The 25,775-nt window shown below is 48.6% G+C and overlaps 1 protein-coding gene across 1 annotated transcript in view; it reads right to left on the reverse strand.

The window, feature by feature from the left end:
* MSL3 (MSL complex subunit 3) overlaps positions 1–25,775 on the reverse strand; it is a 263,983-nt gene that overhangs the window by 79,620 nt on the left and 158,588 nt on the right. The window contains exons 10-11 of the mRNA XM_069640759.1: positions 23,670–23,779; positions 23,045–23,144 (exon numbers count right to left, since the gene is read on the reverse strand). Coding sequence (XP_069496860.1) covers positions 23,045–23,144; positions 23,670–23,779 — 210 coding nt within the window. The remainder of the gene's footprint in view (positions 1–23,044; positions 23,145–23,669; positions 23,780–25,775) is intronic.

The raw sequence follows: 25,775 nt of genomic DNA on the forward strand, positions 1-25,775 counted from the left end.
AACTCTTCGAAAAATCGCAAAACGCAGTAAAAGCTCGAGAGCTATAGCACGAGGACTCCCAACACTTGAACGCGCTGTAAAAATCTGAAGATGGCTGCCAGAGGGCAGTCATTGGAAGGGGACAGTGTGACCCAGAGACCAGTGATTGGTTGTTAGGAAAGAGTTCAGAAACGAAACTGAAACTGATTTTTTCTTTACCGAGGATTCCCAGCCTGACGGGGAATATTCATGAGCATGAGAATCCATGCCAGAACCCATGCTGGAAAATAAATATTTATTTATATTTACACAAGGATATTTAAACTATCTTCAAAAAGCAGCAACTACTAGTAACATTAATCCCAAAGTTAGGATTCAATTCAACAAGGGCAATAAAGCAGGTAACTTTTCATATGTTATACACATTCCAGCACATTGAGCGACGTCATTTGAGGTCATTAATAAAAATGTATACATGATCACCATTGCAATATTGAGTTATAAGGAGGGAAAGTTAGTTAGATCAGAACATGCTTTGTACTTAGAAAAAGAGTTTGAGTCCCCCAGAGAGATGTAGGCAGTCTTTTATACCAGCAATAATAGTTTTCAACAATTAAAACCTGTAAGGGAACAAGCACTGCCAAAGCCAAGAGGTTCATAAAGGGGGGACCTTCAGGGAGCCAGGACAGCCAAAGTCAATGGGCTAGTTCCAGGTTCTGATGCGCTCTTAGAAAATGATCTTAAAAAGTCAGCAGTTCAAAATAGAAAATCACAGAAGCTCAAGAGGAGCCACCTTGAAGAAGCAAAAGATGGGAGGCCAGTGCAAGTGAGTTGAGGGCAACTCAAAAGAGTAAAATAGAACTCCTCAAGATAGGAAGCACCACAATTGGCAAAAGGTAGATGTACACTAAGACCCACAGTACCTGTGAACTGAAGAATTTGTTGCAGCTGGATGCCTTCCTGTTGCAGTGTATGCAGACCCTGGTTCCTGATCCTTGGTCATGGTGATGAAAGGGAGGACGCCTGGCGGGCTTATGCGGCAGCACTCGAGAGAGGGACTCTGCAGCAATGGATTCTCCTTGATTCCACGGCTTTTTGTTGTTTTGGCACCTTTTTCTCTGCGCCAATGTAGAACGAACAGCTCCCGTTAGAAGTTACTTGATCCCTTGGTCCTGGGGGGGCTCTGGATGAAGATGTCCTCCTGCTGTAGGGTCCTTTGGACGCCCACAAAGTTTTGGCCAGATTCGCACCTCCTAAGACAATGCACTCGATAATGGTCAGCGGTGCCTAGGGATGGATTCTCAAGCCTTGGAAAGTCACAGCAAGTCGGGAGTTGTGGCAAAATTAAGCTTTTCTCAAGTATAGTTGGTTCCACAAGGCCAAGGGAGAAAGTCATCCCGTACGGGTCTTCCCAGTCAAACCAAAAACAGGGCCAGCACAGCTGCATGGCTTCACTGGGCACTTCACCGTCCAGGTGGGTGCTGCTGGCGTCTCTTCACCTCTTCGTCGGATGTTGTACTCCAGTGGTCGACTCAAAAAATTCACCTTTTAAGCAAGTTTCCATTCATGGACAGTGCTAGGACACCCAGCCAATCAGAACTAGTTTCACTCAGAAACACTGACAGACAAAGGAAAGGGAAGTATCGGGTCCCGCCAACAACTCCCGTCTTTCCAGGCACACTAAAACCTGGGCGGGCTTAAGCCCGCCAAAGGCAAAATGCACAAAGGACTCAAACCCGATTCAAACAGAGTAAAATCCCAGAAGGAACTAACTGACAAGAAATGGCAAAAAAAGGCGACGGGGCCTTTGAGAAAATGGTCACCTTTGGGTGCTGTACTGCAGCTGAGGAATCAGCCAGTAGTAAAAAAAAGAAACCACTGTCACCAGTGTGATGCTGGAAATGCATTGGAGGGACACGGCCTCCCTGTTCTTGTCCTGCAGTCCTTTTTCATTTGTGTTCTGTATTGTTTTCTGCCCAGGAGTCCATGTGGGACTCCTGCCAGTGCAGCTCTTCCTGTTTTTGGTTTGGTGTACAGACCCATAGGATGCCCTTATGGCACCCATGGGTGGGGGTTCAACAATATGCCCCTAGTGCATGTTTTTGGGCACCTTTGTGTGGCCCACAGAGCAGGGTATGGGCGGGTGGCAGCTCCATGCTCAATTTGACAGGTGCTCTGAGTATCCTCCACTTTGGGATACCCAGGCCCTGGCATTGGAATCAGTCGATTCCTGATAGGAAACAAGATGGCCCCTGTGGCCTCTTGCTTTCTATTGCCTGTTACCTTTTTTCCCCAAAGTCCTGGGAAGCCCTGACTCTGTCCCTTCCCCCCCGACTGGCTGTTGGGTGGAAGTTCCATATATGGTGTTGTTGTGAAGTCCAGGCCAGACTGGCAGAGCCTTCCCAGTGACTGTATGTTGTGGGTACACCTTGTGGGTGGGACCTGGGTGAATGGAGTGTGTGACCAATATGCACTTCTTGTTGTGGATGTCTAGTTTCTGGTGTTTGACACAATGACTGAGACAGCCCTGCCAAAACTGGTATGAATGCAGTGTGTAGTGTTGAATGGCTGGGTACTTGCCCCAATACACATTCCTTGTTGCGAGTGTCGGAGAGGGAGGAGTACGGCCTGAATGCACTGTTTGCCCGATTGGCTGACCAACTGCTGAATGCCCTTCTGAGTGATTGGTTGCCTGAGTGTGACCCAGCAGAATGAATGGGAGATCAACTAGTTTATCTGGGGGCCCCTCACTACTAGAAATTGTTCAGAAGCTGGAGTTGAAACTAACATTGAAACTGAAGCTGAACATTGTATGGACTGGGCTTGTAGTATATCTTTATTTTACAGGTTGCCCAGGTTGGGAGGGGGGGGGGGGTCGGGGAATCTCCACACAGAATTGTGACTAACGGTAGGGGCCAGTATTCTGCCAATTGTTCTAACCAACTGCTTTCCTCCTATTCTATTGTTGGTTACCTTTATTAAGTGATTTGTGTGGCATTTAACCAGAGTACAGTACTGAAATCTGTGCTATTCCCAACTCTGCTCTGAAATCTGATGATAATTGTGGTACCACTTAGAACTGTAAATATTTGCATTGTAGATTAACTGAGCACAAAGTGAGTTATTGTGATTGTGTATATAACCTTGAACTTTAATTATATAAATACTGTTTTAACTAATACAGTGTGTGGACATTCCTTTGAGGGGGGCCTGGGGACTACACTGTACTTAAGAACCAGCCTGCATCACCTCCTGAGAAGCTAGGCCCCGATTGCTCGTCCATTGCTAGCAACAATATAGAATCTTAGTTGGGGTCCTCTGTGCCCCTCTTCTACCATATAGAGAGCAGGAGTACAACCCCCCCCCCCCCTCCAGTCTTTACAACCAGCCATTCAAGTTAATTAGTGTAATAGAATGTTACATGAGAAGTGGGATAAAGGAGTTACTATTTAACCCACCAGTACTCCACATAGGGTGCTGTGTGCTGGACCCATAAAAGAAAAGTTAAGACAGACAGGAGTCATCGCACTATTCTTAAGAACAGTAGTTCACCCAATCAAATGTAGTTGCACATTAAGAGACGTCCAAGGGACTTTTCAGTTGCATTGTACAAAAGGTGGTGTGTCACAATGCAAAAAAAAAAAAAAAATTGCCTATGGAGTTTTCCAGACTCCATGAAACAGTAAGAAACACTAAATTCCTAGTAAGAAAAAAAAAACACATGAGAGAGTGTGAAAAAGTCCCACTCACTCAGGAGTTCAAATTAAAAAGCCCCGCGTCCAGCAACAGAGTGGGCGGTCTCAAATGTTAAAGGAAATTGGCACAGAAATGAAAATTCTCCCTAACAATGGGGGTTTTACAAACAGAATTTAAGAGGATGAGGCAAAGCCTTAATTTTACCACCCAACCCCTTTTTTCACATTGGGGCGGGTAGCTGCCGCCAATGTGGGATTAGTGAGCATTTGCATTTTGCGTACAAAGATTAAAATTCAGTTTGATCGGACAGCCACCAGCGGGCGCACAGATGGAGGTAACCTGATTGCGCTCCTCTGTCACCCAGGCCCCTAGATAAATCAGTTGCCCCCATCTATGGCCCCTGTGGTGCTTGGAGGACACACGGAACTGATCCATTGAACCAGCAGGCTTTGGCAGGTCTGAAACCCGACGAAAATCGGTGCTCCTTAAGTGGAATTCGAGCCTAACATAAGGAGACTGCTGGAGTGGAAGAAGAAATTCGGGACGGGAGGCGCAGAGCTTGCTAACGTGGGAGTGTGGGTGCATATTCAAGTTGGGGGCAGGTCATGCTCCCCCCCCTTTGCCTGAAGGGTTGTATACTAATTGACCTTTTCAAAATTGACCTGGGGAGAATTGACCTAATTTAGAAGGTCAATTAGGACATATATGCGGGGGAAACCCAATCCAAAACCCCCTGCAGCCCTCCACCCCAATCCCCTTATATTATTTATAACCCAAAACCAACCCAATACATATATAAAATAACTAAAATAATATAAAGGTCAATTATGCAGAAGGTCAATTAGGACCACTATAACTAGGTCAATTGTGCAAAAGGTAAATTGTAAAAGGTCAATTTGGGTAATACCCCTTGAAGGGCACCCCAAAGCAACGAGGGAAAGAGGGACGGAGGCTCGCCCCCTACCCCACTCGGGCACAAAGATACAAGGCACATGGGAAGGAGTGTGCACGGGGCGGGCCAAAAGCACCTCCATGTGCCGGATTTGGAACCCTGGCTCCCAACAGTGACAAGCAAGCACCGAGGGACATCTCAGGGGCACAGAACTTGGAACGGAGCCCCCGGGGGCTGGAGGAGAGGTGTGAGCCCCCAGGTCTGACGTGTGTGCCCGCCTCTCCGGGCCAGGGGCACAGCAAAGGAGACCGGGAGGCGCGTGATTGAGGACGAGGTGAGGAGTCCCTCCCCCCCCCCCCCCTTGCCGGTGCCCTGCAGGAAACTAGAGCTCGTAAAGATCTGAGAGTCAGGGACAGCCTGGGCCGCAGTGATCACAGAGATCGGACGGGCTCCTCTAAGGGCTTAGGGAGAGCAGGGACCCCCCCCAACCCCCACACAGATCCAAGGGCCCACTGATAATGTGCTGTAAGCAGAAGTGCGGGCCCAGCATTGGTGTACCGAGCCCCCCAGCGCCCTATGGGATCTGAGGCCACTGCTTCCACTGGGATACATGGAACACTGAGGAACTACCCAGGCTCTTTGCGGATGTGGAGGACCAGACCTCTGACTGTGGAAGGTGACAAGTGAGTTGAGGGAACCCAGTCCTGGGGCGTGTGCCTGGCTCTTCGACCCGGGCCCACGTGCCTGAAGACCTAGAAACCTAAGTCTGGTTGAGTTAAAGAGCACACCCTGGGACCTATTGCTGTGGAGGCAGCTCGGACAGGGGGCTCAGATTTAAGTTTAATTTAACTAGAGGCAAGGCGGAGGCCCCCGGGGCAGAGGGCCTAACTTTGGATGCGGTCGCCCGGGTTGGTGGGGGTGGCACGAGGGAGCCCTGAACCACCAATTGGTGCTGTAGGAAAGGTGCAAAACTCCCGAGCAGGGGTGACCTTCAGCTGGATAGTCATGAGGACTTGAGTGAGTGGCCCCTAACTACAGGACGTGTGCCACCCCCCAGACCAAGCCCCCACACAGGGGGACGTACCACCTAGAGGAGGCAGAGTGCGAATGTAAAAGCGTGAAATGAGCAAATTGGGGGTCACACGGCACGATACAACCAGGAAAGCCCAGAGGAGCTTAGCGAGGGACACAGCACAGACTCGCCGCCCCCGCCCCCCACACACACCGACACTGTGCTACGGGATTCTCAGCCATCTGGTTTCTCGCTTGGTCCTTTACCCCAGCAGGAAAAGGTGGAAGACGGAAAGGTGAGGCCACGCCAGAGTGTTCCCTCGTGGCGTATGACCCTGTATGGATTTCAGATCCTGACTAACGGATTTGGCGTTTCAGGACAGGGCTGGGGGAGCACATAGCGTGTTGGGGGATGGGGGGGGGGGAGATGGCGGCTGGAGGAGAGGTTTCCATGGCAACGAAAAAGGACATGGCCTCACTACTTGAGGCAATCGGGGGCATGAGGGCCGATATAGGGGGCAAAGTTGACAAGATCAATGTTAGACTGGACAAAATGGAAGAGAGGTTACAGGAGGTGGAGCATAATCAATTCTCACTGGACACGCTGGAGACCCAAATGGATGGTAGGATGAGTGAACTTGAGAAGAGAGAGGTCGATATGATACGGTGCTAAAAATTGACGATTGAGAATCGTGAGAGGAAGTTCTTTGGTGTCCTGGAAAAAAGAGGGGGAGACGGAAAGAGATCTCAGGCAAATTATATATGAGATTACAAAACTACTCTTCCAAGATGATTCGATTGACGAGACAAAAATAGGGCCCACAGAGCTGGCGGCCTGCCCGGAGGCCTGAAATCAGTCTTGGCATGATTCCACCACTAGCCGACAGGCTCAAAATTCTGGAGAAGACAGAGCAGGGGAGCGGGGATGATGGGCATGGCGAAGGTTACTATTTTCCAGGATCTCTCTTCTCCGACTCTTTCAAAGAGGCGGCTGTGCCTCCCCCTGACAAAGTGGCTTAACAGTAAAGGAGTGCGCTACAGATGGGGATTCCCATTCTCCATCTCCTTTGAGCTGGATGGCCAGAGACACAGGCTTGTTATGGAAGAGGAAATACGTAGAGCCACAGGGAACTGCTAGCGGAGAAAGGAACAGTACCGGGCCCACAAGAAGAGAACAATGGCGACAGAGGGTGGCGCATTAAGGGTCAGGAGAAGGAAAAGAATCCCGGGCTCTAGGAAGTTTATGAAGCTGAACTCGACCCCTCCCAATACATCCTGAATGTACCCCCAGATGTGTTACGGAGAGGGCGGTTGGAAAGGGTGCACTATGGGCCTGACCACCGAGGCACACCCAGGGGGACTGCACACTGCATGAAATGTAATATAAAAGTCAACTTGTGGGGTTTGGGGGGGAGGTTCAAGGTGTGCAATTCTCTGAGGCAATGTAGCGGTCCTGGGGCTGGGTTGGGGGCAACAGAGTTGAAGTTGTTCTGTCGGAAGGCCGGAATTTCGGGCTGGTTTGGTGGTTCAGACTCACATGGTGATGGTAACCGGGAAGGGCTGGGTGCAGAGGGGGGCGGGGAGGGAAGACGGTGGGGACAGTGTTTTAGGGGACCTAGTTCTTATACAAATGCTCATGTTTTGTTCATCGTTGGAGTGGAATTGTCAGTCGAGGAAAGGGGGAGTGCTTTTATTCTGAGGGTCATGTTGGTCAGTGGAATTGATTATGGCTGACAGAGTCAGGGTTGTGATGGGGGACAAGTCTGAGTGTGTACATTGAATGTTAAGAGGCTTAAATGCCCTACCAAGAGATGTCTCTGGTTGCCAGGGAATTCAAAAGGTCAGGTACTGACATTCTGTTCCTCCAAGAAACCCAATACCAGAAAGGGGACGAAAGGAGGATGCATTGGGGCATATTGGAAGAGAATATTGGGGGTCTAGTATTGTCAGAAAGGCAAGGGTAGGGATTCTGGTTCGGAAAGGGCTAAGGATTGAAGTAACTAAGATCTGGTCAGATGCAGAGGCAAGATCTGCCCTGATCAAGAAAATAAAAGTCACCTTTGCAACGGTTTATGCACCGATTCAGGGTCAGCAGATATTTCTGCAAAGAACCCTAGATAAACAAGGCCCAGGGGCATCTTATCCTTGGTGGGGACGTCAATGTTTGGATGGACACAAGGCTGGACAGGCAGACCGGACAGATGGGAGACCAGGAACCCCAGAAACAAGGGGATGCAGAGTTGGGAATAGCACCGCCTTGGGGACATATGGCGGCAACTTCACCCACACGAGAGGGGATTCACTTTCTACTCCGCACCACATGGCACTCTCACGAGGATAGACTATCTGCATGTCACCAGGGATCTCTGGGATATGGCTAGGGAGTCTGAGATCCACCCGATCTCATGGTCTGACCATGATTGGAGTCTGTGGACATGGACTGGGGAGGCCTGTACCGAAGAAAGTCTAATTGGAGCTGTAACGAATAGGTCTTCAGAGAAGACTGAGAATAGCATTAAAGAATTCTTTCCCATCAATGACACGAGTGAAGTGAGTAGGAGGATGGAATGGGATGCAGAAAAGGCTACATGGAGGGGCTTGCTGATCAGGGAGGGGGCCCGCAAAAAGAGGGAACGTACGTTAATAGAAAAAGGGCTACGGACAAAATAAGCACACTGGAGAGGAGGGCTCAGTCTGCTCCCGCGGAAAGGGAAGACCGTATTCTGGACGGAAGGGGTCTGAGGGAGGAGTTGAAATTGCTGGAGGAAGGAAAGGTACTTTGGAACCTACAGTTTCTAAAACAGGAATTCTATGAAAAAGGAGATCAGGCTGACGCTCTTCTCGCTGCAAGGCTGAGGGAACAGTGGGCAGATAGATGGGTCACGGAAGTAGAGGCTGCAAGGGGAAATAGTGAGAATACAGCGGAGGGGATCCAGGAGGCATTTGCCTCATTTTATGTGGCTCTATGTAGAAGTGAAGGGAAGGCCACCACTGGGGAGATTGCTGCATACCTTGAGGGGGCCCCCTGCAATCCATATCGGAGGGGGACTCAGATGTCCTGATTGCCCCAATTACGACTAACATAATTCAGAAGGCCATAGGACGCCTCCGGCCCAGAAAGGCCGTAGGCGTCCTACTGAGGATGGTTTCACCCCAGGCGTTTAGAAAACCTTCTCACCGGTCTGTTAGAACTGATATAATATTGTTTCGTCCTCATTGTATATGTTGGCCTATGCCCAGTCGCTTTGCGAGGAAATTCGTATTGCAAGGTCGTGTAAATCAAGCCTCCATTTTAGGTTAAAGCCGCCATTTTAGTTATTTGTGCAAAGTCACCCTGTGGCCCAAAATGGCCGTCTTGTGTTCTCTTGTTCTTGCTTTAACCTCTCCAACCTCTGTAGGGGAGCTAATGTCCAACCTGCCTTCAGGCTACATGTTAGGGTCATGTAGACCTTGTCCTTCGTTGACCTCGGGATCAGGGGGTTACTTGAATCGGCGATGTTAACCTACAAGTATACAAGAACAATAACGCTCTCCAAAACACGATATGTGAAACATCTGTTTGATCTGTATTAAAGCAATATGTAACGAGTGTAAAGTAAAACTTAGAGAATAATAGTGTATGTTAGTAAATATGTTGAAGTAAACCGCATGCACGAGATATGTAAATTAGGAAACGAACCTGGCGCAACCCTAGCCCAGTACATGATTAACTTGTAAGAGGCTGGACATCGTTATAACAAACTGCATAAATACGCTGATGTCCAGCTAGCAAATCCTGCTCACTGCTCACATTGAACCCTGCTGGTGGTCTCTGTGATGTATTGACGGCCACATAGCTATTTGTGTACTTTGTTTGGTAACTGTTCAGTTTTGTAATAAAGATTCTGGGAATCTTTACAAGCCTGTGTCGGTGTATTTCTCTTTGCATGGTGTAAAAGCCTTAATATTGTATTTTTCTGATTCCACAGGTCCTCCCCCCCCTTCCTGACACTACTTTTCAATGATATCCTAGACAGATGGAGGGCACCGTATTGTCCAGGCCCTAATTTCTGTGATGACAAAGCAGGGCAGGGACCCTAGATCATGTGGATTGTACCGTCCAATCTCGCTCCTTAATATAGATGCCAAGATTTATGCTAGGGTACTGGCTGCAAGACTGGAGGAACATCTCCCGAGACTTGTACACTCAGACCAAGTGGGGTTTGAGGGTCGACGCCAAGGTGCAAACACTATGAGGAAAACACTCCATTTGATTGTTTATTTGTAATGCGCACCAGACCCAAGGGTATCATGGCACAGCAGTTACAAGATGATGCAAAGCTTAGTTACAATGAATCAAAAAAGTGACATACATTACTTAGCATGGTATGCAAATCTTTACAGATATTACAAGGCATCATTCACACAATTGAAGTTTCCGCCACGGGGGTAATGGGTAGTGGAACATAAGTGAGATACATAATTACAAGAGCAGAATATGCAAAATATTTACAAATATAGGCATGGTACACAGAATAGAGATTCCTGCCACGGGGGTAGCAGGTGGGCGTTACCATTTACATTTCAGTTGTAATACATTTCAGTTACACAGGTGTGAGTTAATGGTCAGTAGATTTCAACCACGAGATGGTGTTAGCTCCCAAGTTCTGGTAGGATTGGTCAACTCTTAATGTAGGGGGCAGGGAGTTCCATAATTTGGCTGCTTTGACAGGGAAACTATTGCTTCCGATCGTGGATAGTTTGAATTTAGGGATGGACAAGCCGTACCTATTTGCTGATATAGTTGGTTTTAGGGATGTCTGTTTGTGGAATCGCTCAGAGAGGTAGATTGGAGCGGCGTTATTAAGAGATTTATGGGTGAGTGACATCGTTTTAAGCATGATTTTGTCATTGGTCCAGAGCCAGTTATTCTGTGGTCTACTCTTAGAGATATGCTTTCTTCTGGAAATGCCTAGGGCTGCTATCAGGGCATTGTTTTGTAGGATTTATTGGAGCCTATGTATAGGGCATTACAATAATCTAAACGGGACAGGGTGAGGGTTCTAGCCAGGATGGTACAGCTGTTATTCGAGAGAAATGGCTTACCAGTTCTAATGAGTTTACATGTGTATGCCGTGGAAGCCCTCAACGTGTTGACCTGTTTGGAGAAGGACAGAGTAGAGTCAAGGTAAAAACACTAGGGTTTTTACCTCCTGTGCTACCTTGATGCAGTTACCGTCAATTACGAAGGAGGATTAGTCAGGTCCATGTTTTTTTTAGGTTGAAAGGGGTACCAAAGATAATGAGTTCTGTTTTATCATCATTCAGGCATAGACCGTGCATGGCCATCCATGCCTGAATGATGACGTACACACTATTCACCAAGGCCAAATCCTTGTCATAATCCCCAGAAAGTGAGAGGAGGATCAGAGTATCATCTGCATAGTTAGTGTAGGTGATACCAAGATGGTCCAGATCATCGAAAAGGGGCTTAGTAAAAATATTGTACAATGTGGGCGAGACGCAGGACCCCTGTGGCACGCCACAGGTGATATGTGTGGGGTCTGCCACTGCTGAAGGCGCAAAGACCCTCCTTGTTCCCTGCTTAGGAAGGATCTAATCCAAGTTATGGCATCTTTGGAAAAGTGTGCTGCTGAGTCGAGATGGTTACATAGAATTGTATGATCCACCAAATCAAAGGCCGCTGAAACGTCCAGGAGGAGAAGCAGAGCAGATTTGCCATGGTCTCTAAGCTCATTGACTTGAGATCGATGAGGGCAGTCTCTGTTCCATATTGTGGATGGAAGCCTGATTTGTCTAGCTCTTAACAGGTGGTGTGCTTCCAAATATTTTTGTATTTCGGTGTAGGCCACCTTGTCTAGTATTTTTAGGAGAAAGGGGACTGTTGTAATTGGCCTATAGTTGGTAGGTATTAGCGGGTCTACTGTTTTTTTTTTAAAAAGTGGAAGTACCCATGATTCTTTGAGATTCGTTGGGATAGTGCCGGTGGCAAAGGAAGTGTTGATCAGCTTGCATATGAAAGGTGATAGGTGTGATGCTGGAAATGCATTGGAGGGACAGGGCCTCCCGGTCCTTGTCCTGTAGTCCTTTTTCATTTGTGTTCTGTATTGTTTTCTGCCCAGGAGTCCATGTGGGACTCCTGGCAGTGCAGCACTTCCTGTTTTTGGTGTGGTGTACAGACCCATGGGATACCCTTATGGCACCCATGGTTGGGGGTGCAACCCTATGCCCCTAGTTTATGTTTTTGGGCACCTGTGTGTGGCCCACAGAGCAGGGTATGGGCTGGTGGCAGCTCCATGCTGAATTTGACAGGTGCGCCGAGTATCCTCCATTTTGGGATACCCAAGCCCTGCCATTGGAATCAGTTGATTCCTGGTAGGAAACAAGATGGCCCCTGTGGCCACTTGCTTTCTACTGCCCGTTACCTTGTTTTCCCAAAGTCCTGGGAAGCCCCGACTCTGTCCCTTCCCTCTGACTGGCTGTTGGGTGGAAGTTCCATATATGGTGTTGTTGTGAAGCCAAGGCCAGACTGGCTGCAGCCTTGCCAGTGACTGTATGTTGTGGGTACACCCTGTGGGTGGGACCTCGGTGAATGGAGTGTGTGACCAATATGCACTTCTTGTTGTGGATGTCTAGTTTCGGGGATGAGAGACAGACTGAGACAGCCCTGCCCAAAACTGGCATGTATGTAGTATGTAGTGTTGAATGGCTGGGTACTTGTCCCAATCCACTTTCCTTGTTGTGAGTGTCTGAGAGGGAGGAGTATGGCCTGGATGCGCTGTATGCCTGGTTGGCTGACTGATTGCATGAATGCCCTTCTGTATGATTGGCTGCTGAGTGTGACCCAGCAGTGTGGTTGAGAGACAGAATAGTATTTCTGGGGACCTGCCACCACTGGAAAGTGTTCAGAAGCTGAGTCGACACTCGAAGAGTAATTGGAACTGCTTATCCTCGACGCCAAGCTGGAAGAAGAAGAACTGCTGCTGCATTTGCTTCGACCCGATCCGAAAGCTGTCGAGTTAGTCGAGGACTGATCCGAGAGAGGATCTGGCTAGGCACCCTCTTACCGTGCTCCGAGGGACCATCGAGCACTGCTAACCTTCGCCGAAGCTCCCTGGAAGTCAGACCCTCGAAAGGCTGCCGACCGGAGACGGGGACCACCGAGGAGAACAAAGTGAAACACCCTGACATCAATGCCGTCGAAGTCCATTGCCGTCGACCAGGGTTTGGAGTATCGCTGTAACCGCTGGAGGCCCGTTGAAGCCGTGTTGCCCAGAAGAGGGGACCGCTTGATGGTGTGCTGCCGACGACCGGAGCCGCCTGCTCCTTTGCCCAAGACTGTTGAATCGAAGGATTGGTTTCCCGCCACCCAAAGACCACAAAGACGGACGACTCAATGCCTTTGTCGGGCCACAGTTCTTCAGAAACTCTTTGCGGTCCTGAACTATCAATCGCCGAGGTGCCCTGCACACCTCATCCTCGCAGGACGTTGCCGACAAGCACCGCCTGGATCGACGCCGTGGGCTTGGCACCCTCGAACTTTTCATCGACGCCAAGTTCACCTTCTTCAACGCCTCTCGACGATCCGTGGCTCCTGCTTTAAAGGGAGTCACTCAAGAAGGATCCATCGAAGCCTCTTCGAAGAACTCTGCTCTACCAGGTACATTGGGGGGGGGTAGAAACATTATAGAAGGAAATAAGACTTATAGAACAATATATGGACAGGGCTTGTGTTATATCTTTATTTACAGGTTGCCCAGGTGGGTGGGGGGGGAATATCCACAAAGAACTGTGTCTAGTGATAGGGGCCAGTATTCTGCCATTGTTCTAACCAACTGCTTTCCTCCTATGCCTATTGTTGGTTGCCTTTATTAAATGATCTGTGTGACATTTGACCAGAGTATAGTTGATGCACTTTAATGAGATCTGATAATTGTGGTACCACTTTAGAACTGTATATAATTTACCATTGTTGATTTACTGAGCACAAAGTGAGTTATTGTGATAGTGTACATAACCTTGAATATTAATTATATAAAGACTGTTTTAACTAATACAGTGTGTGGACATTGCTTTGTGGGGGATTGGGGACTACACTGTACTTAAGAACCAGCCTGCATCACCTCCTGAGAAGCTAGGCCTCGATTGCTCGACCACGTACCAATAATAGAGAATCTTGGCTGGGGTACTCTGGGTCTCTCCTCTACCATATAGAGAGCAGAAGTACAGAAACCCCCCCCCCATTCTTTACAATAGGTCTTGAGCCGCATCCTTGATGAGCTGTGCTGGGCAGAGGTCACACTGGCAATTGGATGGTTTGAGAGACACCTCAATGATAGATACTTTGAAAAAGTTAAATCGGGTAGGTTGGACTTCAACTGTGTTTGCAGATATTTTAGATAAAGGTGGGTCATTTAAGGAAGATTTTTCTGGGGATATTTTATATTGTAGAGTAGATACTTTATTGGCAAGTGCATGTTGGATATCTGAGCACCATTTTTTATCTTTGGTGCAGGTATCGCTATTGCGATGGGAGTCTCTAGTTCTTTGAGAATGGTGAATAATTGTTTCATATTAGAGTTAGCTTGGGAGATACGGTTGTTGTATGATTCCCGTTTAGCAAGACACATTTCTTTTTATAGAGGGATGATAGTTTGGGGAGCTTTAGTTTGTTGGCTTCCGACTGGAGTAGTTTCCAAGCAGCCTTGCAGTTTTTTTTTGTTTTCTTAGATTTTTTAGGAATGGTGTAAGCCATTTGTTTAAGTGGTTTTTAGACTTGCTTGATCTTAGTTTAAGGTGGGGCGATCTGATCCAAAGAGGAGGCCATGATCTTGTTGTACTTATCGACCAGGCTCTCTGGGTCAGTGCTGTCGAGAAGTGAATTAAGGGTAGGGGGAATGGCAAGGATAAGTCTATCCAATGTAATTTTTATTTCGAGTTAGTGTGGGTAGAGCCATGGGGGCAAGTGTAGCAGGGGGTCTATTGGTGGAGAGCGTAATTGATAGGTCGTGGTCGGTCCAGGATATCGGTGAAATGGAGAGGATATTGGCATGGCAGTTGTAGTCTGCCACCCAATCTAGTATTCTACCTTTGTTATGGTAGGGGTTTTACTTCTTTGGGTTAGGCCAAGTTCTGTTAGAATGTCCGCCGTTGCCAAGGCAGACTGGTCTGAAGGGTCATTCAAACCCAAGTTGAGGTCACCTAGTAGTAATACTTGTGATGAACTTTTGAGATTACTAGAGAATAGTATTGATATCTTCCTCAAAAGTCCCAATTGGGCCCAGAGGGCAATATATCAAGTGGATATTAAGGGTTTGGGAGTTAATCAGAGGTACTTTCACTGAAGGAGCTTCACACAAATGGATGTCGTAGGTGGGGGCTAATCTCATAGAAAGGCTACATTTGCAAATAATGGCAATGCCTCGCATCTAGTTCCTTGTCTATCTTGTCTCAAGATCGTATAGCCATCAGGGACTGCTAGCATAAGAACGGGGCCTGCTGCCGCGTGCAACCATGTATCGGTGATGTCGAGGAAGTCTAGATTATCACTCAGGTTCAGGTCGGCAATCTCCGTAGAATGTGCTACTAGAGATCTAGAGTTTACAGGGCTCCTTTAATAGGTGGGCTTGTGGGAGTTGCAGTTGCTGGGTAGGAGTTAGATCTTTGTTTGAGGTGTTGAGCTGTGCCATTTTTTGTCTTAGAAGGGCAGTTTTGTGCTGACTTGAAACGCGAGGGAGTTGGGCCAGGCAAGGTTTTTGGGGTCCTTCTTCCTATAGGGGTAGGCAGCAGTCTGATAGAGGGCTCATATATTTTGGCTAGTCTCGCTCTAAGACGAGCATTCCAAGACTCTTTTGTGCAAGGATTGCTTGCAATCAAGGTTTGGCATTAAAGGTTGTTCATAGTGTTAGGCGATGCAGGGTATGTCATACTTGATAGGTCCCAAGGGGCCAGTGGGTAATGTCTAACAGAGCAGAGTATCAAACTCAATTAATGAGGCCCAGGCTATGAAGGGTGATCCCACACTTTCCGTGGAGGCAGAAAAGGCCTCGACAGGGTCGAGTGGGACGTCCTGTAGGTGATCCTAACCAAACTGGGGCTGGTTAAGAGACTCTTTAGTATTAGGGCAATCTACTCTTCGCAGAGGGCCTGCGTTGCAGTTAACAGGATACTTGAGGTGGTTCCACCTGGGGAGGGGGACCAGGCAGGAGTGCCCACTTTCCCCAACGCTCTTTGTGCCGCCGCTGGAAACGCTGGCCCAGAGACAGACAGGATCCGCAGTTTGAGGGGATTATTGTGGGCGGGTTGACTAAAATTGGGTCTATACGCAGATGACATGCTCCGACAAGTGGTGAACCAGTGGACCTCTGTCCCGGCGGCTGTGGATGTGATTGGTCAATAAGGATGCTTGGCAGGGTTCAAAATAAACACAGGCAAGTCAGTCCTTTTTCCCTTGGACAAAAGGCCCGACGACGAAGGGGGGTGGTTTTCGCCTCTGGGCATGAAGGTGAGCTTGGGGCCACTAAGGTACCTGGGAATTAATGTCATGAGGGAGCTATGAGGCAAAATCCCCCCCCATCCCCCTGCCGATGAAAGAATTGGAGAAAGACCATGCGAAATCGAGTAAGTAACAAGTTCCTTACCAGTAATTGTTCTCCAGCATGGGTCTGGCATGGATTCACATGCTCATGAACATTACCAGTCGTCAGGCTGGGAATCCTCGGTAAACAAAAAATCTGATTCATTTCTGAGCTGTCTTTCTCCTAACACCCAATCACTGAGCTCTGGGTCATACTGCCCCCAGCCAATGACTGGTCGCTACCTAAGCCCCTCCTCTGGCAGGCATCTTCAGATTTGGTAGCACGTAAAGTGGCAGTAGGACCAAGAGAAGAGCTGCAGAGTGGTAGGTGGGAGGTTTCGCATGTGAATCCATGCCAGACCCATGCTGAAGAACAACAGTTACAGGTAAGTAACTTGTTTCTTCTCCAGCATGGGGTCTGGCATGGATTCACATGCTCATGAATAACAAATACATAGCAGTACACACATGCACAACCACGGGAGGTGGCAAGGCTCAACATAAGCACCTCTTACCTCCTCACCAAACAGGTTGCGCAGCACTGCTTGGCCGACTCTGGACTCCTACCTGTAATCCCCGTCGACGCAGTAGAATTTTGTGAAGGTGTGCGTCGACCTCTATGTTGCAGCCCGGCAGATGTCCAACAGGGGCACACCAGACAGGAACGCTGTTGTAGCAGCAATCACTCTGGTAGAGTTAGTTCACGGACGGCAAAGCAGCTATCGGTTTGCCAACCAGCGACAGTGGGTGATACAGCCGGAGAGCCACCAGGAGATGGAAGCCTTGGAGAGGGCCTTCCCATGGTTCACAGGACCCAAGTTCACTAAGAGCTGAGAGGTTTTCTGGAAACTCTTCATGCGGGCCACATAAAACGCAAGCGCTCTAGCCACTTCCAGCGAGTGCAAAGTCCTTTCAGCCAGCGATGAAGGCGTTGGAAAAAAACAGGTAACACCAAGGGTTTGTTTAAATGAAAGTCAGACGGCACCCTGGGCATGAAGGAGCTGTACATCCGCAAAAACACACTCGTCTCGTGGAAAGTTAAGTAAGGTGGTTTACAGGAGAGGGCCTGGATCTCCCCCACTCATCGTGCAGAGCTGATGGCCACGAGAAAAACAGTTTTCCACGCCAAAAACTCCCATGAGCCTAGTAAGCACCACATTGAGCTCCCATACCAGGGCCGGAGCCTTCAACGGCGGGAACGAGCGGAATAGTCCTTTGACGAATTCCTCAACCAATTGGTGCGACCACAAGGATGGTCGTCCTGGAGATCTGGTGTAGCAGGAGATAGCCGCCAGATGAACCGTGATGGAGGTATGGGCCAGCCCCAATTTGGCCAACAACAGCAAATATGGAAGTACCCGAGGAGCCTTGAACCTCAGCGGGTCGATCTTCTGGGAACACCACCAAATAGCAAATCTCTTCAACTTGAGCCTGTAGCATTTCAAAGTAGACGATGCGCTAGCCTTGGCGAGAACTTCTTTGCAGTCAGCCCGGAGATCGTAGCCACCGAATTCTAGCTCTGCAGGAGCCAGGCCTTCAGGTTCAAAGACCCTGGATCGTGGTGAAGAATGGCGCCTCCTTCCCTAGCGAGAAGATCCGCGACAACTGGCAGCTTAACTGGTGGAGACTGACATGCTGAGAAGGTTCGGGTACCAGATCTGCCTTGGCCACGCTGGTGCGACGAGGATCATTCGGCACCGGCACTATTTGAGTTGACTGATGATGCTGAAGTAACAATGGCAACGGAGGGAATGCATAAAGAAAGAGGCCTTCCCAAGGGAATGTGAATGCATTCCCCATGCTCCCCTGCTGGCAAACCTCTGGCACTTGGTATTCGTCGCCGTCGCAAACAAGTCGATCTGGGGATTGCCCCATTTGAGGAAGAGGTTCCCCACTAGGTCCTGCTCAAGTTCCCACTGGTGGCAAGAGCGAAGCTCCCTGCTCAGGGAGTCTGACCGTGTTCTTTACTACTGCCCGATGAAACGGGATAAGGAACATCCCCCTGTGCGACAGCCCAGTGCCATAAATCCTGCGCTTCTTTGGAGAGTGCTGGGGACCTGGTGCCCCCTTGTTTCCTGATGTAAAACATTGTGGTGGTATTGTCCGTGAAGACCCGCACCACCTTGTCCTTTAGGGATGGCAGGAACGATTTGAGGGCCCAAAACACCGCCCGTAGCTCCAGAACATTGATGTGCAATGTCTTTTCCTGTCTAGGCCTCTGGCGTGAAGACTTCCGATGTGGGCTCTCCATCCCTCCAGGGAGGCGTCTGTCGTTACTGTCTCCTGATGTGGTGGGGCCTGGAAATCCGTGCATCCGGTCAGATGAGAGCGCACATCCCACCATCTTATCGCCCAACGGAACCCCTCGTCGAGAGCGATCTTGTCCTGGAAGCTTCCGGACACTTGAATCCAATGGGCATCGAGGAACTCCTGCAGTGGTTGCATCCGTGGCCTGCAGAGTGGAATGAGATGAATGCATGACGACATCATGCCGAGAAGAGACTTCATGGCCTTCACGTGGCGATCTTCAGAGCGAGCAGCCGTTGCACCTTGCCAAGGATGGCCGCCACTCTCTCCTCCAACAGTGAGCCCAGGCATGACACCGTGTTGAGCTGGGATCCCAGGAACAGCGCGTCCTGCGATGGCGTAAAGCAGGACTTGTATAATTCACTGAGAACCCCAGATCTGGCAGTAGGCGGGCGGTCCTCGCCGGGTGGTTGATGGCGACACTCCTTGAGGTGGCCCGGATGAGCCAGTCGTCCAAGTAAGGGTAGACGTGGATCCCTTGCAGTCACAGATGTGCAGCCACCGGGACCAGGCACTTGGTGAAGACCCTTGGCGCCGACTTCAATCCAAAGGGAAGTGCATTGAATTGGTAATGCTTCCCCTGAACGACAAAGCGCAGAAACTTGTGGTGTCCCTTGTGAATTGGGATGTGGAAGTACGCATCCTCCAGGTCCAACGACAACAAAGTCTCCCTCCTTGAGCTGACCGAGCACGTGCTGAAGAGTGACCATTTGGAACTTCTGGGACTTGATGTATTGGTTTAGTCGCCGAAGGTTGAGAATGGGCCTCCAGCCCACGGTCATCTTTCTCACGAGGAAGTACCTTGGGTACTCAGGAGCCTCGGAGCCGCTTTGGGACAAGCTCTATTGCCCCTTTCTTTAGCATGGCCCGAACCTCCAGCAGCAGCTGAGGGACGTGGTTTTCCTGACAGGCCACCAGTGATATTTGGGGACACGTCCTTTAAACTCCAGGATGTGTCAGTGGCCGAGAGCATCCAGCACACAAAGGTCGGTGGAGATGGTTTTACACATACTGATGAAGTTCACCAGCTGGCCTCCCACAGGGGTGCACGGGTGGGGGCCAGACGTCATGGACGGTTAATTCCTGCTTGGATGTCAACAGGCCGCCTTAGGTTCCCTGGCGACAACAACGTCATCCTCCAAAAGCCTTGCAACAGTGTCATGATCTCTGCTTCCAAAAGATCAGGACTTGCCCGACTCCCTTGGAAGCAGACCCATAACCCCGGTTTCGAGTGCCAGCCAGTCCCAATTGGGACCTTTTGGACCCTGTCCTGGCGCCAGTGGCACCAGGCTCATAAAGATGCCCAGTCCCAGCGCTGGAAGCGCCGGGCTCATAATGCTTGGGTGGACTTACCTGCAGCAGACCATGCTGCTTACTTACCTGCCAGTTGAGCCCCTGATCCTCTTCTGTTTGGGACTACTTTTCCTGTTGGGTGGGGCAGGAGCCACTCCCTAGGTTCAGAACACTGGAACTCTTCTGGAAAGCAGGAACTCTTTTCTTAGGCGAGGCTGTGGAAGGAGACACCTAAGCACTACAGGAGGCTATTTAAACCACACCCGATGGATGAATCTTGCTTTGCGTTATCAACGCTCATCGTGTCTTCTGCTTCTGATCCTGGGCCTAAGGGAACAAAGGCTTACCATCCTGGAATCCAGTCTTCAGCAGCACCTGTAAAGACAAAGAAAGAACAGGTTAGCACTACGGTCTTCAGTGGCAGCGCATCACTTCCCTGGTCCATCGGCTGTCACCAATGCCTCGCGCTGCATCCCGGCATCTGAAAGACAAAAGCTTATCAGCTCTTCGCACGCTCCGGAGGCCTTCGGCGCTGCATCCCGCATCTGAAAGACAAAAGAAGGTGCGTTTAAAGACATTGGGCAACTTTATTACTCACGTGCCATTACTCCTTCCCACGCCGAATCCAGTGGGTATTCCAGCACCCTTCAGCTTCTCTAAAGCTCCGAACTTGTACCTGCAAGATAAAAGGGACAGTTAGTGCGCATCGTGAAGCAGGCTACAAGCGCTTACTTACGTGCTTCCAGGCGCTTCTATTCCTCACGCGGGTTCGATCCTCAACTCTCATCAGCCCGCCATCCGCCATCGCCGGAACCCTGCAAAACAAGAGATATCATTACAAAAGACTTTTAAGACATTTGAAGTGCCCAAAACTTACCGTTCGTGCAGTTAACGACGGACAGCAGTCCTCTGAGGTCAAGAGGCCTGCACCCTTATCCAGTGAAGAAACTGGTTACGGCACCCTGCCCCGAGGCAGATGGAGAGCTCGGCGTTCACTTACCTAAGGTGAGGGCGTTAACCTTTGGGGTTCTACAGGAGAAGAGAAAGGGAAGAGGAGAGAGGCACCCAATAACCCCAGTTCATTAATCCCATATTTTCTATCTGCAGACATCTTACTCTTCGAGTCAGACATACAGTGCACAGAGGTCCAGCCCAAAGAGCCAACCGTGTGTTACACATCACCTTTGAAGATACGGCATTCACCCAGTCAAGACCTGCGCCTCTGCGGGAATCAGTTGAGCGTTACAAACAGCCCCCGTTGGTCTCTTGGGCCGAGGAGCAGGAGGGATGGCAGTACAAAGGAGTTTCCGCTGTAACCCTTGGAAGAACAGGGAGACTTGCCTCCTGAGGACCGAAAGGACGGCCGTCGCTGCTGTAGTTGTAGCATCTTCAGAGGCTGTATTTGTGTCCGTAACGGCCACCGCCGCCCCCTCTTTTTCCACCGGGGTCTTATCGATGGGCTGAAAAGAGGATTCCCTCTGCGGTGGCAGGGAAACTCTGGGCCCCGAGGTCGCCTCCACTGGGGTAGCCTCCACAGGCTTCGCCAGGGCCGCCGCGACTCCCTCGATAGAGGCCTTAGCCATATGAATCAAGGCCTTCACCACCTTGGGTGCACTTGAGGCCTTCATCTTGGGAGGGGGATGAGAGGGGGGTCACCGCCTCGCTCCCCCTCGGCTGATTCCTTCGAGATCGACCGGGGCATCTCCAGAAGCTTACCCGGGTTCTCGGATTTTCTCTTCCCCCAGCCATAGCGTTGGCTCGTGGTTGATGGCGTCGGTGAAAGTGCGCCCTGCCTGGCAGCCGAGATGCCCGACCCTTCAGCGCTCCCGGTGCCCGCGGACTCGCTGTGCTTTACCTTCTGTTGGGCCCCCGGTGCCGGGGCACCCTCACAGGACTTAGAAGACTGCTCGGACTTCTTCTAACCTGCTGGGCCCTTCTCCAGCCAGTCCGTTCCGACAAGTTCTAGCAAAACGCACAGTCCTTCTCCACATGCATTTTGTCTTCGTGAAGGCAGTAGAGACATCTCGAATGCTCATCCTCCTTGAAAACATTCTGTAATCTGCATCCAGGGCAGTTCCTGAACAGCTTGGATACCTGCGTCGAGCTTCCCTTGTCCTGGGCCATGTCCACGAGGTAGGCCTCAGATCTTCTGGAATCCTCCAAGAAGAGTAACTCAACGAAACTTTGCCCTTGAGGGGCATAGAGAATTCCGAAACGGGTCCCCATTGATCGGAAGTAGAAACGGTGGAGCTTGAGGCTCGATTGACCGAAAAAAAAAAAAGATTAAACTCTTTGATAAAACGCAGTAAAACCTCGAGAGCTATAGCACGAGGACTCCCAACACTTGAAAGTGCTGTAAAAATCTGAGGATGGCTGCCAGCAGAGGGGTTTAGGGAGAGGGCAGTCATTGGCTGGGGGCAGTATGACCCAGAGACCAGTGATTGGTTACTACTAAGAAAAACAGATCAGAAACTAAACGGATACTGATTTTTTCTTTACCGAGGATTCCCAGCCTGACGACAGGGAATATTCATGAGCATGTGAATCCATGCCAGACCCCATGCTGGAGAATATTGTATATTTTAAAGTTGGCCAAATTAACCAAGCAGTAAATTTGGGGCCACCATTAATTGTCCTGCGCACAGGGGGGCCACCGCAGGATCACAGGAGAATGGATGAGTATGTAAAATGGGGGGGGGGGGGGGGAGTAAGAACTCCCGAGTTTCAGGACATGGGTGGAGCCCGTTTCCTGGAGTGTTGCATGCCAATTCCTCCTGGAAAGGTAATGCAGCGAGGAGTTAGAATGTTTTTCTGCTGGTATGAACCTTGCCTTTTATTACAGATTTGTACTTTAACAATCAGCCCATATTTCTGCACTTCCACAATCACATTTAGGTTATTCTAATTCCCTCCATTTTAGCTTTGGTCGCAGCTGCAGTGATTTCAAATCCTCCACCCACCCCTTTCTATCTACAACCCACTCACCTCCACTCTCTAAGCCCTCTCATTCTTCCTCTCACACACACTATCTGTTACCTCTCACACTCAACCTTTCTCACTCATATTTCCTCTGGCTTATCAATGGCACCCTCTCAATCATTTCCTCCCTTGCTCTATTCTCCTTCCTTCTCATTCTCTTCAAATACATAATATTTAACAAATGTGTTGTCCTCAAAACCATACACAAAAGGGCTTTACTTAAGAACATTTAAAGTAAAGGATACATTAGAGCGAGTACATTCACAATGGGAAACCGTTAACACAAAACAATGGGAAAGCGTATTTCTTACCAAATAATCTCAACAAATGTTGTGATCCATAAATGTAGGATGGAGGATGAGGTTGATCGTTTTGTGCATAGTTTTCTGGCATTAGTTTCCAAGATAATACCTGAAAAAAGATCAGAAAAATTAAACAGTGCTTTAATGCCGCTCTACAAGTAAATTGATTCTTTGGTTATGTGAATGTGTGGATTGATCAGAGCAGAGCATCCCGTACAGCATGGCAGCATGGCATCATACAAACACTGTCACGTTTAACAGCAAGGATACCAAAGCATAGATGGATATGCTAGAGGTTCCATTCAAACCAATGGAAGGAAAGTTGCAAAAAGAAAAAGTGCCCTCACACCTGGTATGGACAGTATCATGTAAGCCAAGGCAAAAGAGTTTGAAGGAGTAAGGGTCAGTCAAGTGTATCAAATGGAGGTGCAATACGTTGCCCACGGTCGTCTGCAATGGTCTGGAATATTTCAGCCTCTGAAAAGACAAACATGCCATGCTGCCAAGATAAGTGGTTTTAGGTGGTGAATTTTATGTGCTATTAAGGGTTAACATAGTAACTGCCTTTTTAATGTCAGATTTGTAAATGATTTTTCTCCAAGATGTTCATTATCAAAACTAATGCATGCGTTACCTCGTTTAACTCATTGTTTCTTCTACCTCCAAACCCAGCAAACACTGTACTCCCATCTTTGCTTGGCGTCAATGTAATAGGTGAAGACGATCCACTATGCACTGGGGTTTCTTAAAAATAAAAGAAAGGGGAATATCACAGATATAATTGGGAGTTGTTAATGCAGAATGCCCCTATAAACAGAGCGTCGTATTCAATATCATTAAAGGTTGGGTCATCGCATATCAAGTGCTTCAGCTAAATGGTTTGGAGAGCAAGCAAAAAATTCCCACCCTACAAATGTGGCATTCATTTAAATTTAAAATAAAAATACTTACATGGTTAAAAATTGGTGAGTACATGAAGTTCCCAACAAGAAACTAGAAGTAAATGGGTAGGCAAGATGACTTAGAGACTTCTCCTCCATTCAACTATTCAAAAAGGAGGATAAAATAGCAACTTACATTTGTCAAAGTTTCCATCTTACATTGGGAGTGGCTTAAGGAATGCAGGATGACATGCAAGGACATTTTTTTTAAAAAAGACCACCAGCAAGTGTAATAACACTTAAGGTGCCAAAACACTGGATTTATAACATCAAAAAAGGGAGTAACCGAACCGCAAAGCATATGCTTGTCGAGACAGACGATTGAGTGATGTGATGGAGGGAGAGGACTAAAGGGACCGCCTCTTCCTAACCTGGCTGCAAACCAGATTAAATTGAGTCTATGCCCAGAGAGTATTGTCAGCTTATGCCAACCAGATTCAAAATGTTTGGCTACACAGATTTCCTTGGCCAAAAGACGCCCAACTTCAAAAGAAAGCATAGGACAAATGATGTATGCAAAAAGCAGGTGTATTGGCCTAAGTGAATCTACTACACATTTCTGAAACTGGGGCCAGTCTCTGAAAAGTCACTGATGCTACCTTTTCTCTTGTAGAATGTGCATGAAGTCTTGGAGGCACTAAATATCTTGCAGCTCATAGGAACAAGGGAAGCAAAAAAGATTGACTTGGTAAGGTAGACTTAGCCAGTTCAGAGCCCTTAAAATATACAGGTTATGTAGTGTCTCCTTAGCTGTACAAGTATGTGGTCTGGAAATGAAGAGAGAAAGAATAATCCTTGAATTTAGATGCAAGTCAGAAAGGCACTCAGGGATGAAAGGATGTCAATGCACCAAGAACCTCCTTGTACCTGATGAATACCATGTATTGATCCTTTAAAGAGGGGACAGGCAGTTTGCTTTCCTGGTGGCAAAACCATCAGGCACAAGAAAAGCAGTCTTTTAGGACAATATTTACAGATCTGGTGAAGTCATATGCTGAATAGGTCTGTGCATTATCTAGACGAGAACTAGTTTGAATACCCACCTGAGGAGCATAATGATGAAAGCCAATATTCTCAGTAGAGTTCAGATAGGAAGACAAACGGCACAGCTTATAGGAATCTGCGAGAAGCACTGTGTATGCTAAGTAGGTCATGAAAACCATGACATGCAACGTTGCCAAGAGAGGGTAAAACATTTTGTCAAGAGCCCAACAGAAAAAGCAACGCCACTTGCTTATTTACTGCTTCCAAATAGAATATTTCTTTGCTTAACACGAGTGCCAGGTTCTCATCTTACGATCTAAGATCTCTAATAAATCAATGGAGTAAGGAGATTATGCTCACGAACGAGTACCAGAAATATGCCTCCATCTGAGAGTTGGAAGCTGAATACCAGACATGCGACACCAGATTAGTACTACCAATATCAGAAAGGAGTTGACCTATGTTATGAACTTCCGAAGGCCCCTCAGAATCAGAGTCATTGAGGAAAAGGCATACAGGGATTTCTCTGACCAATATTAGAGGAGAACGTCACATTCGTACATTTTGGTGTGTAGCAAGTGGTCTATTTGCAGAAAGACCGACAGCTTGAAAATTCTGCGGGACACTGACCATCTATTTGTGCACAGCATGCTGGAGTCTGCTTCGAGTATCTACTGTAACATTGAGCATTTCCGTTGACTCAAGAGAGCAATCCCACATCTCTAGCACTAAGTTGCAGAGAGGAAGGGACAGTATCTCCTTGCTGCTTCAAGTAGCACCAAAGACGAGTTTGTCTCGGGCCAGTTGTTCGCACC

This window comes from Ambystoma mexicanum, chromosome 7q (assembly GCF_040938575.1).
Source record: "Ambystoma mexicanum isolate Mex_15411 chromosome 7q, UKY_AmexF1_1, whole genome shotgun sequence".
Classification (NCBI taxonomy): Eukaryota; Metazoa; Chordata; class Amphibia; order Caudata; family Ambystomatidae; genus Ambystoma; species Ambystoma mexicanum.